At 39.7% G+C, this 17,963-nt stretch overlaps 1 protein-coding gene across 1 annotated transcript in view; it reads left to right on the top strand.

Moving 5' to 3' along the window:
• Nucleotides 1-2,946: 2,946 nt before the first annotated feature.
• Nucleotides 2,947-17,963, top strand: part of POLQ (polymerase (DNA directed), theta) — a gene marked incomplete at both ends in the record, with an annotated part of 37,112 nt that continues 22,095 nt past the window's right edge. The window contains 8 exons of the mRNA XM_010085910.1: nt 2,947-3,129; nt 4,281-4,411; nt 5,578-5,734; nt 10,125-10,233; nt 12,862-13,081; nt 14,938-15,082; nt 15,180-15,326; nt 16,414-16,626. Of these exons, the coding sequence (XP_010084212.1) occupies nt 2,947-3,129; nt 4,281-4,411; nt 5,578-5,734; nt 10,125-10,233; nt 12,862-13,081; nt 14,938-15,082; nt 15,180-15,326; nt 16,414-16,626 (1,305 nt within the window). The remainder of the gene's footprint in view (nt 3,130-4,280; nt 4,412-5,577; nt 5,735-10,124; nt 10,234-12,861; nt 13,082-14,937; nt 15,083-15,179; nt 15,327-16,413; nt 16,627-17,963) is intronic.

The raw sequence follows: 17,963 nt of genomic DNA on the forward strand, positions 1-17,963 counted from the left end.
AGGGTGCGGGGCCTTTGCCCCGGGGACGACTCGCTTCCCTCGGGAGGAGCTGCCGGCACTTCGCCTGTTCCTTCCTACGCTGAGGGCAGCGGCTGCAGCTGGGTTACGGGCTCATGTTGACAAGGGTGGCAGCATCCAGATAGCAGTGGAACGATCTTCCTGCCCTTCGCTGTTCAGTTGAGGGAGGTGGAGAAATATAAGTTCTACGTGCACTTCTGCTCGGTTCATGGGATGTCACTTCACAGGGGCCTTATTCTTGACTTGGCCTCTAGGAGCTGCCATAATACAGCACTCGGTACAGTCTGTGTTCCTTGGTACGTGAGGCAAAGTTTACCTGTGTTATTAAATTGATTCAAGAATAAAGTAAGCTGATAAAATGTATTGTATCTAGAGGCATCACTTTAAGTGGTCCTGGTTGGTGCCCTGGTACCTGCAAATGCAGAGAAGTGTAGTACATTTTTTATATGAGATCCTGCCTGTATATATACAAGATGTTATATAAACATCTTGTGTTACATAAACATCTTGTGGCAAGATGTCATATAAAGTGATACTTCTAGATGCAATACATTTTACCAGCTAACTGTTCTCTTGAATCAAGAGAGAAATTAAGATGCATACAGCATCAAGATGTCTGTAACATCTAAAATCAAGATGTTTATATAACATCTTGTAACTTCATCTCTTTTGTAATTTTTCTCTCACTCTTTAAAACATCTACATCTCTCAGCCTCTTCTCCAGTCATGTTGCATCTTCTCCTTGATGTGATTATGTTCTGCGAGATAGAATTTTGTCAGCTTCTGCAAATGGAGCTGAGCAAGGCAACATACGTATTTCCACAGGACAATTCCTCAAAGGTGATTAAGTAAGTGGCACCCCTGTGTCCAACTGTCTCCACATTCTGACAGGGTTTTATTTCAGAAAAATCAAATGCCCAATGCTTTTAAACAAATGCATCTGGAATATTGTGTCCAGTTCTGGGCCCCTCAGTTCAAGAGGGACAGGGAACTGCTGGAGAGAGTCCAGCGCAGAGCCACAAAGATGATGAAGGGAATGGAGCATCTCCCTGCTGAGGAAAGGCTGAGGGAGCTGGGTCTCTTTAGCCTGGAAAAGAGGAGACTGAGGGGTGACCTAATCAATGTTTATAAATATGTAAAGGGTGAGTGTCAGGAGGATGGAGCCAGGCTCTTCTCTGTGACATCCAGTGATAGGACAAGGGGCAATGGGTTCAAGCTGGAACATAGGAGGTTCCACTTGAATATGAGAAAAAACTTCTTCACGGTGAGGGTGACAGAGCACTGGAACAGGCTGCCCAGAGAGGGTGTGGAGTCTCCTTCTCTGGAGACATTCAAAGCCCGCCTGGATGCGTTCCTGTGTGATCTGATCTAGGTGTTCCTGCTCCGGCAGGGGGATTGGACTGGATGATCTTTCGAGGTCCCTTCCAATATCTAACATTCTGTGATTCTGTGAAATGCCCAATGCTTTTAACCAACAATGGTGTATCTTCCTCATTTTGACTATTTCTTAGCATTTTTCTAGCAGGTAAGAAAGAGGTTAATGTCAGTGGTATACTTGTGCACGTAGATGTTTAAGAACTCCTAAAGCACAAGTTTTCACGCTCATGTTTAACACTAATCTACAGATATTCTTCAAACAGCAGAATCACGTAATCCTTTGCTCATTCCATCTTTTACATGTAGTTCATCGGTTTTAAGATTAGGAAAGAAGCTTGAGATCCCATCATGGAGGTTTTTGTTTCTTTTTATGTTTCTGAATCCTAATTCAGACAATGCTCAACATCTTGTTCAGTATTTGTGTGGTACTTTGATTATACAAAGCGAAACAAAGCTTTCAATACTAAGCTATATCATCTTTTATATATTTGTGGAGGGGAGAATGATTGTGTACCGGTGACAGCTAGGTTGGGGTTAAGCTCAAGAAGGCAGTTGAAATTTTTAGTATGTTGAGAGTAAAAATACTGGCTGCTGATGCATGATAGTATTTCTAATCTAGCTTGCCCTTATGCTGTCAACAATGGCAGGAAATTTCGTTTAGGATTTTTTGAGTGTGCCAGTAGAATAATAGGTACAGTAGAGTCACTACACACAATTACTTGTTTTTCATCTTGATTTGACAAGGTCTTTCACAAAATGCTGTTATGGGAACTATAAGTCACGGGTGATAGAGGAGGCATTGCTATGGATCAGAAACCTGTTTTCTATCTCAGGTGAAGAAAAGGACAAAAAGTTTGAGTATTCTTAACGATTTAGAAAAAGGGAGGAGGAGGGGAGGGAGGAGACAATGTCTGCAGCCAGCACAAAACTATTTAGGGTTATAAAGAAAATAAATAAGCAGCAAGTAAATAAGCTAGAGCAACTGGCAATGTGGTGAAGATACTAATCAGTGTTGATAAACTGAAGTAACACACATTGTACAGAGTATCTTGAGCTGCTTGTTTGGTTTATGTTGTTTTTTTAATTAATCCATAAAGAAGAAAAAAGTCTGGGCAGTTCTGTAATCTGTGAGGATTACTGAAGTCACCGTAGCAGTGATTTAACAAGGAAGCAGTATGGATAGGGATGAGATGGCAAACACATTGTAATGCTGTTATATTAATCAGTGCTGAAACTCTCTGTTTGAGTACGTATCTGGTAATGGTTGCTCTGTCTCAAAAGCAAATATCAGAGCAAGAGTTTGTTGAAAAAATTATTTGAATGTGGAAAATCTTACAAGAGAAAAGTTGAAAAAATGATGTCAGGAGGTAAGAAGAGTGGTGAAACATCCATAGGAAATATTGAAAAATATAGGGAAGATAGTTTCTTGTTACCTTTTCTCATAATACAGGAACTTGTAGAGAAGTTTGACCTTTAGGTGTATAACCTAAGTGACCTCGGATTCAAGGATGATACTTGACTTTTAAATTTTTAAATTTTCTTCTCCCAAAGGGCAATATCAGCAGGTAAATGTTCCTGAAGACCAAGCAGACAAGTTGCTCCTTGCAAGCTGGGGTCTTCCCAAAGCAGTTCTGGAGAAATACCACAGTCTGGGAGTAGTACAGATGTTTGAATGGCAAGCAGAATGCCTAATGCTTGGGCAAGTTCTGGAAGGAAAGAACCTAGTTTACTCAGGTATGCAAACATCTGAAAAAAACAGTCCTCCCTAACTTTCCCAGTGCCGTTTACAAGACCATATTGGTACTGAAAGGGTTATGATCTGGCAGATGAAAGGGTCAAGATCCTCTTTTTTCTGGAGAGACCCCATTAAGGTCCCATTGCTGTACCTCACACCTGGCTTGATGGCCTCTTTTCCAGATGTGAGGAGAGATGTTCTTCCCCGTTTTCTCTGTTAATGTTCCTTTAGAAACTGATAATTAGGAGTCAGTTAATGATGATTTGCTCTTTTTTTTATTACAGACTATGTCAACCAGGAACTGTATGATAACAGCAATGTTAGATATAAATACTTTGAAAATGTTATTTACTATCTAATTTTTTCAGTCCCTTTATTGTTTCTCTTCACCTAGCGTATGGCGGGGTGCAGAAGGAGAAGTAGGACTGGTGAACTAGAAATCTGTGGGGCACGACAACTTGGGTGTCTATTTTCCATGGGAAGAAGGTCCCAGAGCAGCACTGGGAGGATGAAGAATTTAGAAGAGGGGCGCGTTATTTTCTTAGGCCTGGATTTAAGGTTTATTTACTTGGTTCCAGAAGACTTTGGGCCTGATCGCTGGGTAGTGGCTGTCCCCTGGCATGTGGCATCTCCTTCACAGTTTTCTGTGGATCATAGATGGCAAACAGCAATGCTTGCCAAACAAGAGGGGTTAATGTATTTATGGGCTAGGTCAGTAAGGTGGTGGGTGGCTGAGCTCTCCTGTCCAACCAAGAGACTATAGTGGGGTTTTTTTGTTTGTTTGGGGTTTTTTGCACTTGCTTGTCTCTGAGCTGCTGTTACTTCTGGAGCAAAGATGAGAACACAAGTCTTGGTAGCATGATGGAGGAGGCTAGCAGATAAATTCTTTGCAGTCTTCTTGACCCTTTATGGGATTAACTGCAAATGTGGTTGTGGTTGTGGGAGACAGGCATCTGTTGAAAAGTCCTGCCCCAAGATCTCCAGTAACTGCTTTCTGTACTAGCTTTATGATGCTTGTTCCTTGGATTTTTTTTTTTTAACTTTAAAATTGAATTTTAAAAAATACTTTTTTTTTTTTTTTTAAATTTTAAATTGAATTTTAAAAAATTCTTTTTTTTTTTTTTTTTTTTTTTTTTTTCTTTTTACCCAGCTCCTACCAGTGCTGGAAAGACTCTTGTTGCAGAATTGCTTATTTTGAAGCGAGTCCTGGAGACTCGTAAGAAAGCTCTTCTCATCCTTCCCTTTGTCTCTGTGGCCAAGGAGAAAAAATGTTATCTGCAGGTAAGCAGCATTCGAGGGGGGTAAATTTATGAGTTGTAGTTGGATTTGAGGAAAAAAAATGCAAAGTTTCAGAAAGGATTTGTGGATAATTTAAAATTTCCTCTTGTTCTAAGTTGGAGATAAAAACCAAAAGTTTTAGCTGACAAGGGAAACTTGGAAAAATTTCGAGTTGAATGTCAACTTTGACTGTTAAAGCATTGTTACTGGCATTTATTCACAGATTTTATAATATACAAACTTTAAAGGAGTTTTCTAATTAAGAGATTGTGTATGAGAAGCTAGAAAGGGAAGGTGTCAACATTATCTGAAAGGATAAAAGGATGTTTTAGCTTTCCTTGGGGTGTTTCCACAGGAATTTTGTGCCTTTGATTTCACTTTGACTTTGCTAAAAAATTGTTCTGACAGAACATATTTATGTCTTGGCTTCCTCACCCCAGCTATTTAAAAACAAAATTACAGTGGGAACAGTCTTCTTAAAAAAAATGTATTTTTTCTTGAAAGACTTTCATATGAAATATTGTTTCCATTAGCTAATATGTCAAAGTAACAACAATTACTAAAACCAAGTACAAAAGCAGCAGGCATCCTGGCCTAAGGTTTGGCCGTAGCTACGCATACTTGGAATCATATGGTATCCTACCCATCTGGTTCAAACATTTGTACCTTTTGTTAACGCAGTGTGTAATGTGCCAAAGCTTTGGCACTGCAGTAATAAACTGTGGAAGAAGAGAAGTCCTTGTTTCTTGACTTTCAGTGGGAGATGTGACATCTTTGTGCTTGAGGTCCAACATGTGGCCCAGGATTTCTCAGGAGCAAGGCTTCTTTGTACATAACCCACTGGTATTATAAACTGTTCCGCTGTGTGTTCTCTAGCCTTTTCAATAGTAGATATTTTTATACAAAACTGTGATGCCCATCTCTTACTCAGTTATGTACACTTTATCCTGCAATGTGTACTGTGTGGCTTCCGCTTTGGAAATAAAAAATGTCAGTGGAAAAAAGAAGTATCAGTAGCTGGATGAGCTATGGCTTTAATCTGATTAGTTGGCATTGTAAGTACTAGAAATTGTGGTTGTAAGATGCAGGCTTTCATATGATTCCAAAAAGCATTGATCAAAATTCAGAGTTGTAACTTTGGCATGACATTCTGTATCCTTGGAAAACAGGCTCTGTTTCAGGAGGTGGATGTGCGAGTTGAAGGCTACATGGGAAGCATGCCTCCTGCTGGACCTTTCTCTGCCCTGGATGTTGCTGTCTGCACCATTGAGAAAGCCAATGGTCTAATCAATAGACTAATAGAAGAAAACAGAATGGATTCACTGGGTAAAATACTAGGGCTTGACCGTTGTCGGGATGAGGTTTATTACATACTCTGAGTACATGTAAAATCATGGGATAGTTTGTATTTGGTCAGTTCTGTGTGCGATAGACATGCCATATAGGAAAACTGAGCAATTTTTCTTCCTTCAGAGCACTCCTGATTTGTATTTAGGAAGGTAGTCGCAACTATTCTGTGTAGCTCAGCGGCTGGGGTGAGTAGGTAGAAGCTGCAGGTTTTAGTTTGTTTGACATGGATGACAATCCATGGACAGTGTAGCTGCAATAAGCAGTGATTCCCATAGCTAGAAAATGTTTTCTAATTAATGAAATGGAATTAAAGGTTTGGGATATGTTTGAGTTTAAGAATGTATGTATGTTCGTTTGTTTTGGACAGAGATTGTGGCATCTATGGTTTATCTTCACTTGGCTCAAGGAAGAGGGGGAATTGTGTTTGATGCTCATTTGGGTCCAGATAAGTAGAATGAATACGTAGTGCTCCTCTGGGTGGGCATGGTGGCTAGGAGGGCTGTGGCATTCGTTTATCTCATGTAGTTCGCTCAAAAGCCTTCTGTCCTTGTAACATAGACTACGGGGTCACCATGGCCCTGGTGGCAATATTCATTTAGTGTTTGGGAGGAGATATAAAACCTGAAGGAACCCTGTATTTCCAGTGTGCACTTGGAGAGAGACATGTTCTCCTAGTCCAGTCAGAAGTTTGTTCTTCTCTTTGCTTCCTTGCTCAGTAAAGCTGTACCCAGATATATCTTATGCAGTAATCACTCCCATCTTCACTCTGGCCTGTAACATAGCTGGTTGCTATTTGAAGAATGTAAAAATTGGAAAACTAGATGAGTATTGTGGTGGAGTCACCATCCCTGGAGGTGTTCAAGAAACGTGTAGATGTGGTGCTTAGGGACATGGTTTAGTGAGTTAGGTGGTGTGGGTTGGTGGTTGGACTTGATGATCCTTGAGGTCTTTTCCAACCTTAATGATTCTATGATTCTGTGATTTTATGTTTCTATTAAACTGCTCTGAGACCTTCACCTATGAAACTGCTGTTCCATGTGCATCTGGTGTCATAATATTCTGCAGCATTGTATACCAGAAGAGTTTTTTAAACAGAAGAGAGAATAAGGGAAATAAAACCTTGCAGGTTTTGTCAGAGTGCGAGATCATGGGGTAACACAGTCACACCTGGATCTCTAGAGGCTGGATCACCATGAATGCTTTAGACTGCCAGTGGGCTGGAAGATGAGTGGATGGATGACTGTGGTTGTGCAGCATTTTAAGCTCATTAAGGTTCCTGCAGTCCAGCCTGATTTGTGAATGTATTACTTCATCCTTTTCCCTGCAAGAGAACTGTCAATCATTCAGTTAGTTATTTCAATATATGGCTACTTAGTTTAGGGGGGTTTTTGTTTGTTATGAATAGGATTAGTTTGATCCTAGGTCACCGCACAGTACAAGCTGTACTGCCAGCATAAGGCAGAGAGTGGGGTCGTGATGTCCATATTTATGTTGGCCTGGGTGCCTTGGAAGCATACTCAGTATACTAAAAGGTGTTGTTTAATAATATCATCTTTCAGAAGCTAGAGATATGCCAAATCCCTTTGGTTGGTACCTCCATTCCATCCCTACATTTTGTTGTGCGCTCTAAGATGAATGTACCTGAGAGGAGTCGTATAAGTATAATCAGTCAAATGATTACAAGATTTGAGTTTGAACATGTGTCCTCAACACCGATACCTCCTTAAAGCATGATGTTTTTTCTTTCACCATTTGAAAACACCTCTGCTGCAACCCTCCATTTCCCTTGTGCCCCAATATGACCGCATAACTGAAATATGGGTAAAAATGTTTTTTTCTTTATATGCTTATTTGAAATTAATTTTTTAAATTAAAATAGAGTTTAAAAATCATATTTAAAAAGTTGATGCATTTTCTATTTGGAGATACATTTTCATAAAAGCTGCAACACATGCGCATAAGCTGAAAATGCCACTTTAACTGTCACCTAAAACAAGCTTGTCTGAAACTGCAAGATTGTACCTTGTCCTCTAATTAATTCTAAATTTAGACCAGTTCGTAAGGAGGGTGTTTTATCTTTTGAGAGGAGTTACTGGGAGATGACTGCAGTTCTGGCTGGTTTCCATCTCAAGCTTGAGCTGTTCCTTTTGTTGATGTCAACCCCCTGCTGATAGCTCACCTTGCCTTTGGAAATTTTTGAGAGAAACTCAAGCAGATTAAAGAAGAATCTGCTGCCTTCTCAACATGTCAGCTGGGAATGGATTTGTAATGTGCTGTTGTGATACTTCACTTGTTTCTTTTCTTAATTTAAACTTGAAATTAAAAAGTTACTAGTTTCATTGTGGGGTTTTTTTTTAATCAAATCCTCCCTGCCTGTCATTCAGGACTTTTAAAACAGGATGTAGACTTAAAGCAGACAAGTTATTCTACACTAAACGTGTACAATAGCTCTCACATACTTTTTAGTAGGTTTTTTCAGCAGTCTTCTAGGGACACACCTAATTTGCTGACAGAAAGAGGAGAGTGAGGCTAGCCTCCTTTTCAGTAGCAATGCAGCATGATGAAATTTTGGCTCCACTTCCACTCCTGAGCTTGTTGCTGAGTAGAAAATACCATTGCATGCTGGGACCTGTAGTCCTCCTTGGCTGCAATTCCATTTTAAGATGAGGATAACTTTGTGAAAAACGTTGTTTGCCTGATTGTTCTTGCTGTGTTATCCCAGTGAGTGTGTTCTGAGTACTGCCTGAATAGAGGAGAGCACTGTGCATGCGTGACAGGTCTCACCAGCCTGCAGACTGCCAGGATGATACAGTACACTGGTTTAACGTGGGTTTGAATATTTATTATGTATGAGTAGCAGTGGAAGGTGTAGAACAAGTGGCCCGTACAAGAAATAGTGGCATTCCCTGTGCTTTGGCTTGAAGGTACCACTAGCGTTCTAGGCATCATTTCAGGAAGAAAAACGTGCTGCTGCTTGGCACACAGACTGGAAAGGTAACTTGTAGGAATTTTACTTTAGTAGATATCTGATTACCCTGTCCCGTCTCAGCTGCTGGAAGAATTCAGACAGACTGTTGTACAGGGAAGCAGGAAGAAGTTTTTTCTAGTAGCTGAATAAATATCTATTTGGTGACCAACAAATTGCCATTTTTTACAAGTGAGCACAAAATAGAGAAAGTACAGGAAGACAGAGGAGCCGGATGGGTGGGAGTTTGTAAAAGAAGCCGATGAGGCAGTGCAGCACTCTTTTCTAACTTAAGTGGCTTGAAAGAGAAGGGAGGAGAAAATAGACAGAGAAAGAAGGAACATATGTAGGAAGCAGAGAAAAAAAATGAGAAGGAAAAATAACATTGAAACAGATAATATAAGGTCACATTTGCCCTTAAGCTCCTGCTATTTTAGCTGTACCAGGAAGATATTACATAGCTGCACCAAAGAGGAAAAAAAATTCCACAGCAGCAGAACTGATGAAGCGTGGTGTCTTCTATGCACTGCTTTAACCTCCCTTCAACCTCTTCCCTGTGTCTGTGGCCCCTCCAGCTGGCCAGAAAGGGTACATACTGCTGCTAGCTGGGATGTGTGCAGGAGGTTTGCTGGGTGGCTGAGTTGTAGGGGTTCTATGTTTTCTACCTGGGGGAGACCCTAATCCAGTCTGTTGTCTCCAGCTGCTGATATTCAGAAGGCTCTATAGACACTATTCTTTTCAGTATTTCTACACATATCACAAATTTGATGGAGGTGGTTGATAGGTTAAAAAGTCATTTGCTGGAGGTAAGATGACAACAGAGCAGTAATGTAAGGATTTTCTCATTAGAAAGCCAAAGTTAAATAGTAGAGCTCATTCAGGTTTGGTTAGTGAGAAAAGATAAAATAGGAAGCAGGCTATGCCAGTGTAATTAAAACTGTTCTAGTTTTTTTTTTTTTTCCCCCTGACATTACTGTATCAGTAAGGAGTGATGTTTTTAACTAAGACAGTGATGTCAACCAAGTTTTTGACTAGCTCATATGGTTGCTGGAATGTTCCTTTGCAGATACTGAAGCCTGGGGGTTTTTACTTGCAGAGAGATTAGAGTATAGATGCTACAATACTGTTCTGCATGGTGGCCAGTCTAACAACTCAACCTTTTTATTTTTATTTTTTTAAAAGCTGATTATATGTGTGACGTTGTGGGAGGTGTGAAATGTTATTACATTGGTTAGGATTTGTCTCTCTTAGAAGAATCTGTGACAGAAGGAAGCCATAGCAGTGTTGGTAAGCACAGCTGGATTTGTGGATATAAATTTCAGTTCATCATGTGGAACGTGAAAGGATCTGTTCTTAGTTTGGAGTTCTGTCAGATATAACCTGAGTACTTCTCTTTATCAGGAGTGGTTGTTGTGGATGAGTTGCACATGCTGGGAGACTCTCATCGAGGATATCTGCTGGAACTCCTTCTGACCAAAGTTAGATATGTTACAGAGAAGGTTGGAAAACGGTGGGTAGACTAGGATTTTGTCTTTTAATGCTAAATTATGGATGTTTCTAAATATTTTGTTCTATGGGTGATTAGAAATTTGGGCTAGCTCCAGGGTTTTTATGAGAGCGATGACCTAGACTATTTTGGTTATTAAGGTCTCATCATACCACCTCTCAGGAGCCTGCCGTGGTAGTGAAAACCTCTTTTACTCATGGTTTTCAATTTGTGTTCTATCATGGGATTCATTCTCCCAGGAAAAGAATAAGGCTGAAGCTTTAATTTACTTTTTTATTGCCCCCCCCCCTTTTTTTTTAACTTTGGATTTCTTTTAACATTTTTGCTAGCAGACTTGCCCTGCTTAATTTTTCAGTGTTCCATGAAATGCGGTATTTATCCTACTGAAATGTTCAGGTATTGTGGAAGGGTGGGTGTTCTGTTAACTTGTCAATGGTGAATTGATCAGAAGACATTGAGAATGTGCCAGCAGTCTGCTCAGTTGTCACTGCTCAGGGTGATCTGTGGTTTTGCTTATAGCATGCGATAGCCTAGTGCTTGCATGGTTTCTTGCCTCCAGCACAACCGACTGGACACTGAGGAACAGACTAAATGTTTCAGAAAAGCTTTAGAGGCTTTTAAGAATTCAGTATCTAGATCCCCAGCACCAAACTGCCTAGCTGCTCCATAGTGCCTGAACACAGACAGAGGCAAATGGAGGAGATGGTGTATCTGGCTTAATCTTGACCGGTGGTGCTGAGAGAAGAGTCAAAATCAACTGTTTCCTTAGCACCAAAAGCCAGATTTTGCCAGTTTTCTCTGCTGCTTCCTGTGTTGTGAGTCGTACCAGTGCTGGGCTAAGCAGAGACTAGCTCTTTTGTCCTAGAAGAACTGCCATTTCTACATTGGCTTGCCGCTGGATGCTATAGTCAGTATTTCCCATCTTGATTTCCAGGATCCAGCAGTGTTCTGGGTCTAATCACCCCTGACTTTTTCTTATGTTCTCCCCATAAGTCCTGGAAGCCAGTATACTTCAGAGCAGCGCGAGTGGCTTTGTCACTCCTTTTACCTGGGCATATCACGTAGCTGCAGCACAGATGCAGGACCACTCTCTTGCTTTCCTCCCTTGCATTGAAGAAGGAGGAAGGAGAGAACATCTATCAGGGAGAGTGTGACAGATGGATCAAAGAATGTTTCTGGGAAGACACAATACTTCAGCCTTCACCATATAGACACTGGGGTCAAGATCCTTTATCTCTCTGTCATGGTCAAGTTGACAGTGGTTCCCTGTACCACTTACTGACATGAAGGAGGTGGCCATTATTTTTGTTTTGGAATCCACTTGAGATTCCTGGAGTTGAAGACCACTTTTTCTCTCAAACATCCTCACAAGTCTGTGCTGCCTTTTTTTTTTTTTTTTTTTTTTATTTAATGGGAGACACTTTATCCAAATTCTTTAAACACCATCCAGCCTGACCTATTATCAGAATGAGCTGTGCTTTTAAGAGCTTTTTAAGTGATTAGGGGGATGTCCCACTGAAGTATGAGGCTGCGTCTCTGAGCCAGAGTGTTCTCTGATGGCTGTTACCAGTGTGGGTGCCCTTCCTTCTCTGTGAGGCTTTTGCAGACTGAGCCAAAATTCTGCAGTAGACTTTTCCCCCACCCCCAGTCGAAGAGAGTGTTGTGGAACTGGACTTTTCCAGTCCTTGAAGGTCAAAAATTGCTTCAGGGGGGAAAATCTGCGACCTAGATGGGGGAGCTGTACTAGCAAATGCTTGAAGAGCTTGGTTAAGCGAGTCTGCCTCTCCACATCTTCCTTATTTCTGTCTCGTCAGTGACTGCCCTTTTTTACTCCAGCTGCTGGGTCATCTTGTTTCCTCTGTGTTTTTTAGCATTATGAGGATCTTCCAAGAAGATTCAGGCTGTTTCTGAGCTTACATTGATTTGTCAGACCTTTTTCTTTTATAAAGTCTCAATTTATGGCTCAGTGCAATGCAAATTAGTAGTTTTTCAATGTGGATTAGGCACATAAAAAAACCCTATTGTGTGAATGTAAGCCTCAATTAAAATTTGGGTATCTAAATTAATGGTTTGTGTTTTCAGCACTGTTAAGAGTCCATTACTTCTCACTGAATTTAGTGGAAGCTGCTGTTCAGCAGTTTGAGAACTGAAACTGCTTTCTTTGCTGAAGTAAGGGCTTTGGTTCCCAAGTCTAGGAAGACCTTAGTCTAGTATTATTTGTCCTGAAATTGAAACAAATGGAAGTGTTTTAATTGAGCCATTTAAGCTTAGAAAGACTGCAGTAGAGACTGGACCATTTCTTTATTTCCATGTTTTTATTAATGGCAAGGAAATTGTTGATTTATTTATTTGTTTCCAGTTTCACTAAATACGCTGTCAGTTTATGACTGTTGTTACATAAAGAAGTTATTGTCAAAATGATGAAAACTTGAATTATCTTGTTACCAATGCATAACCTGACATTGTGCTTTCTCAGAGTAATGGCTTGTTTATTTTTCAAGAATTTGAAAAAAATAGCTTTGCACTTTAGACTCCAGAAGAAAGTAGATTCAGTTAGTTTTTCTGAATCCTGTTCTCCAGAAGCGTACCCTCAGTTGTCACTAACTTTCATTTTCTTTTGCCCACTTCCAGACATGCAAAGATGACCAGTCCTGGTTTTGGTGGGATACAGATAGTAGGCATGAGTGCCACCCTCCCTAACTTGGGACTCCTAGCCTCATGGTTAGATGCAGAATTATATTGTACGGATTTTCGCCCCGTGCCCCTCAAGGAGTGGGTGAAAATTGGCAGCAACATTTATGACTCCTCCATGAATTTAGTGCGGGAATTCCAGCCCAAGCTTCAACTGAAGGTAATAAAACTCTAAGCAGTGGCTTTGGAGTAACACCTTTTGTACAGCTAAAGTTAAAAAGAGAGCTACTGGTATGTTTTTAATTTTTTTTTTAATAGATGACATTCCCAGCTTCATTGTTTACTTCATAGATTGTATACTCAAAATAAGGACAATTGTTTTTTCTGTCTTCTACTGATATAAACAAAAACCAAACCAAAACACACACTCAGTAAGATCTTGAAGTTTCTTGAATGTGACTTGAAGACAAAGTTGACTGCAGGTATCTTGTTTCTGAGCACTTGACAGATGTAAAGAATTTGATTCTCCCCTTACACACCACCCTATCTTGTGTCCTGGACACTTTCATAAATGAAGGTAAATATTTCCTGGTTTGGGCCAAGGACTTTGCATTAATCATTGGGAGAATATATTTGCATTAGAATTAAACCTGCTTACATTAAACTGATAAATGATCTAATTTTGTCAGTGATTAGAAGGCGGATGTCCATCTTGATTCTTCTGAATCTGTTCTCGGTATTTAATTCTTTTGCACACTTGAAAAGGATATGAATATACTATGATGATTTGGAAGAACCAGATGGGTAGAAATGGGAAGTTTGCACTTCCTACTTGTAGGTTTATTTTCTGTGAAGTCTTTGAAGGGCAAATTCTCTCTCCTGTTCTTTCAGCTGCTCTGTGTGATACTAGTGTAGCAGTTGGACAATATGGGCTGAATGCCAGTAATATTTTATTTTGTGAAGTTTTGCATCCAGTTCTCATTGTGAGCAAACATTCAGTAGCACAGTGGCACAGCAAAGAAAAAAGATCCTAAAACAAAAGGAAATATTTTCGACAAGAATATCTGTAAGCTTGCTTTTATGTGGTCATATTGAGAAGCTGATGTTGCATCTCCTTTTCTGGATTTTTTTTAAATAGTTGCTTTAGATAGGTACTAAATTAAGTTGGAGAAAGAACTGAACTAGGCTTATTACTCAACAGTTTAAGGGGGTTGGCTTATTTTATAAGACCAAGTGATCCTTTCAGGCTTGAAATCTATCACTCAGCCTTCAGAATTCTGTGGCTCAAACTGGACCAGGAAAAGGAACTTGAGGACCTCACAACTTCTGCTGAATTTGGCTGAATCCTTACTGAGCTTTTGATGTGTATATGCAGTTCCTGCCATTGCTTCCCTGTTTTCCTTTGCATTTCAGTGCTCTTTATTTCTTACCATACCTTTTTTCTCTTCTTCCTTTGACCTGCTTGCTGGAAGAGAATCTGGCTTAGCCAAGCAAAGCAGATCAGTTGCAGGAACTCTCTTAGCATCTGAAAACCAAAAGGGCAAGCTGTAAACAGGGTTTTGCATGCATTTCTATATAAGCATCCATAAAAGCCTTCCATGGTGCTTTGAACACTTACAGTCTTTTTTCAGCAGTGCTTGCTGGGTGCTTCTTATTGGGAGTGCTCAGACTACTGCATCTCATGCTTTCAGTTCAGACATCCTGGTTGATAAGTCTTCCTTAGTTACTGTAGAGGGATGTTTTCCCTCAGGGCTCTTCCTAGTTCTTCCCCACTGCTGTTTAGCCACGACATGGAGGTTGCAGTGATTTTTTGTGTACTGTGTAGCCTTTATTCAGAAACAGATTTATGAAAGCAAGTTATAAAACCTTAGATTTATTCATGGGTAGGTCTAGGGCTGTCCTTAACAATATGGTAATACTAGTGGTTGGACTTCCTAAAGCAAGACAGAAACTAAGATAACAGTGCTCCATCTTATTTGTTTGCTCCTCTTTCTGACTTGTGACACAGAAGAATGACAGCATTTACAAACCTCATTCAGTGTGAGAGTGTATTGAAAATATTTTGTCTCAATTCAGGGAGATGAAGACCATGTTGTGAGCCTCTGTTATGAGACTGTTTGTGATGGCCATTCAGTCCTGCTTTTCTGCCCGTCCAAGAACTGGTGTGAGAAGCTGGCAGATATCATTGCCAGAGAATTCTACAGTTTGCAACAGACTGAGAGTAAGAGAAAAGTAGTTAATAGAAGACTGTACTATGCACAGTATCTTTAATGAAAATTAATTTTAGTAGAAGCTATAAAAATATTTTCTCTCTCAAGGTGCTGCAAAAAACTCAGTCCCTGCCCCAGTTGTTGTGGACAGAGAAGGGATAGATGAGGTTCTGGACCAGCTGAAGCGTTCTATCTCAGGCCTGGACTCTGTGCTCCAACGTACTTTGCCATGGGGAGTGGCATTTCATCATGCAGGTATTCTTGAATATCTTGGTCTTGAATTCTGTAATGGTCAAGTCATATGGGTTCTTCTTGCTGTAGTTACCAGCAATTTAACAGTTGCTTTTTGAAGCCTTCTGTAGGTTATGACTGAATTAAAATGATTCAAGAATCTCACAGGTAGAGGTAAACTTGAAATTCTTTTATTGTGGCCGAAGACATTAGTTCACTAATCGTTATGACAAATCTTATCTTTGTTGTGTTGATAACATCAACTTTTTAAATAAAACTTAAATTTTTTTTAGTGAAATGCCTGGAAAATTAGCTGATGTGCAGCCCAAGCATTTTCAAGTTGTTTCTAAAGCTGCCAGAGTATTTCAGAGCAACTTTCCTCAACGTAAGGAGGAAAATCTGAAATAGATGAGTAAATAGAAGAAGTATAACAATGCAAATGAAAATAGAAGAAGCACGGGCTATGAATGCTTCTGGCTTGGTCTTTTATTTCTTACTGAAGTAGACAGTAGTGCATGTCACCTGTTGATCCACTAAGAGAAAGGACTGACTCTGGAAGAAAGAACAGTAGCTCTGGCATTGAATGTGTAGAGGGAATAATTCTAAATGCTTATAGAGTGTGGATTTCTTTCTCATGAATAAAATTGGCCTCAAGGAAGTGTAGAAAGATACATATTAGGCCTGTAACCTAGAATGGCAATAATGAAGAAAGATTCCAGGGTCAGGATGGCAAATGACTGAATCCTAGTTCCCTACTCTGTGCGCTACAGCCAGTTTTCTTCTTTTTACTTTATTTATTTATTCATTTACTTACTTGCAGTGCTTGTAGATATGTAGTAAATAGTTGTTCATCTTGCTACAATGTGTACAAGCACTTTAGAAAAGTTAGCTTGTTACTGTCAGTTGAATAATGAAAACTTCATGGTGAAATTTTGCTTCACTTATGGTTCAAAAGAAGTTAACTGAGGTAGTGTTGCGAGTCTAGTTCCTAACACTGAATGGCGAACGTTTGTTAAGTTTGTTTGTTCTTCCTTTTCCTCGACAGTAATATTATTAACTCTTAAATGCAGTCTCACCATTACTAGGTTCACTAAAAGTCATCCCTCCTCAGGTCTTACATTTGATGAACGGGACATCATTGAAGGAGCTTTTCGCCAGGGCTTGATTAGAGTCCTAGCAGCAACCTCCACACTCTCATCTGGAGTGAATTTGCCTGCACGTCGAGTAATTATACGGACTCCCATGTTTGGTGGCAAACTCCTGGACATTCTCACTTACAAGCAGATGGCTGGAAGGGCTGGTAGGAAAGGAGTAGACACAGAGGGTAAGCAGAGGCTTTATTAACATTCTCCAAGAATGGTGATAACCTGATTAAATCCACAGCAGTGCTTCACAATTAGTGACTAATCATGATGAATTCCTGTGGTATTCAGTATGATTAAGTTAATCAAGATTAATTTTTTTGGTATGAATGGAGGAAAAATTCTAATTCCCAGGGGATTCTTTTCACTGCATGAGACTTACTTTGGTATTTACATGTCAGTTACTTCAGGAATGGGCTATTTGCTCCTTTGAATTTTTGTTAGCTTCTAAGGCTCTGTTGATCATTTGCCTTAATTCTGTGATCGATGGTCAGTTTACTAAAACGTTTACAGCTTCAGTGAGAAAATTTACAGTAAACTCTCATTGGACAGGCCTAAAATATAAGAAATGCATTTAAAGTCTACAACCATAATTTGACAAACTACTTCTGTTGTCTGAAGTTCTGATTTGGATTTATTAAACTTCCACTAAACTTAACCATAACTTTTATGGATCTTGAAAGTAGTAAAGTGACAGAGAGATAGGGAAATATGAACAGTAGTTCATAGATAATATTGTGTCTTCACACATACAGTGGCACTGATTGATATTCAACAAAATAATCCTGTTACTTGCATGTTATTTTAATTTGCAATGGAAATTTATCTTTATAGATTATATTTGGAAAAATTGTATTATACAAGTATAAACACAGTAGAAAATAAGAAGTTCAACAGAAGCGGGAAGCAGGGTTTGCCCTACTGATGGTTTGATTGGTGCCTGCTGGAATCCTACGTAAGCAGACTGTTCTTACGTGTAATTTTCTATTTTTGCCAGAGTAGCATAGCAACAGAGCATTTTGCAACCTGTGAGCTATCCCTATGTGATAAAGAAAAGGGCAGCTGAATGCTGCATTTTGAAATTTTCCAGACTTTGTCATTTGAGTGTAGCTGGCAGGTGTAAAATTACATTATTCCTTGAAGTTTCCTTTTTTCCCCTTCAAGTTACAATGATTAGTACCCTTTTTTGACAGTTCTGATGTGACTGTGTTTTGCACAGTAAGCAATTGATTTTATGCTGATGAGCTTCATGAATGTACCATTTTTTTTTCCACTCCACAGACTCTCTTGGATGAGAACATAAAGCTACATTACTAGCTGCTAGTCTTTTACAGAATAGGGAGACTTGAGGACAGCAACTTCATCTGGCAAAAATGCCTTATATGGATAAGAAATTCAACTGTCAGACAGAAGATAAATGCTGTTGGGTTGAATTCCTCCTCCCCTCCCAACATTGTAGTGTTGGATTGTCATGTACCTAAGGTGAAATAGGTAAAGCTGTTCAGTATTGCTGAACAAA

Source organism: Pterocles gutturalis, unplaced genomic scaffold (assembly GCF_000699245.1).
Source record: "Pterocles gutturalis isolate BGI_N339 unplaced genomic scaffold, ASM69924v1 scaffold33220, whole genome shotgun sequence".
Classification (NCBI taxonomy): domain Eukaryota; kingdom Metazoa; phylum Chordata; class Aves; order Pterocliformes; family Pteroclidae; genus Pterocles; species Pterocles gutturalis.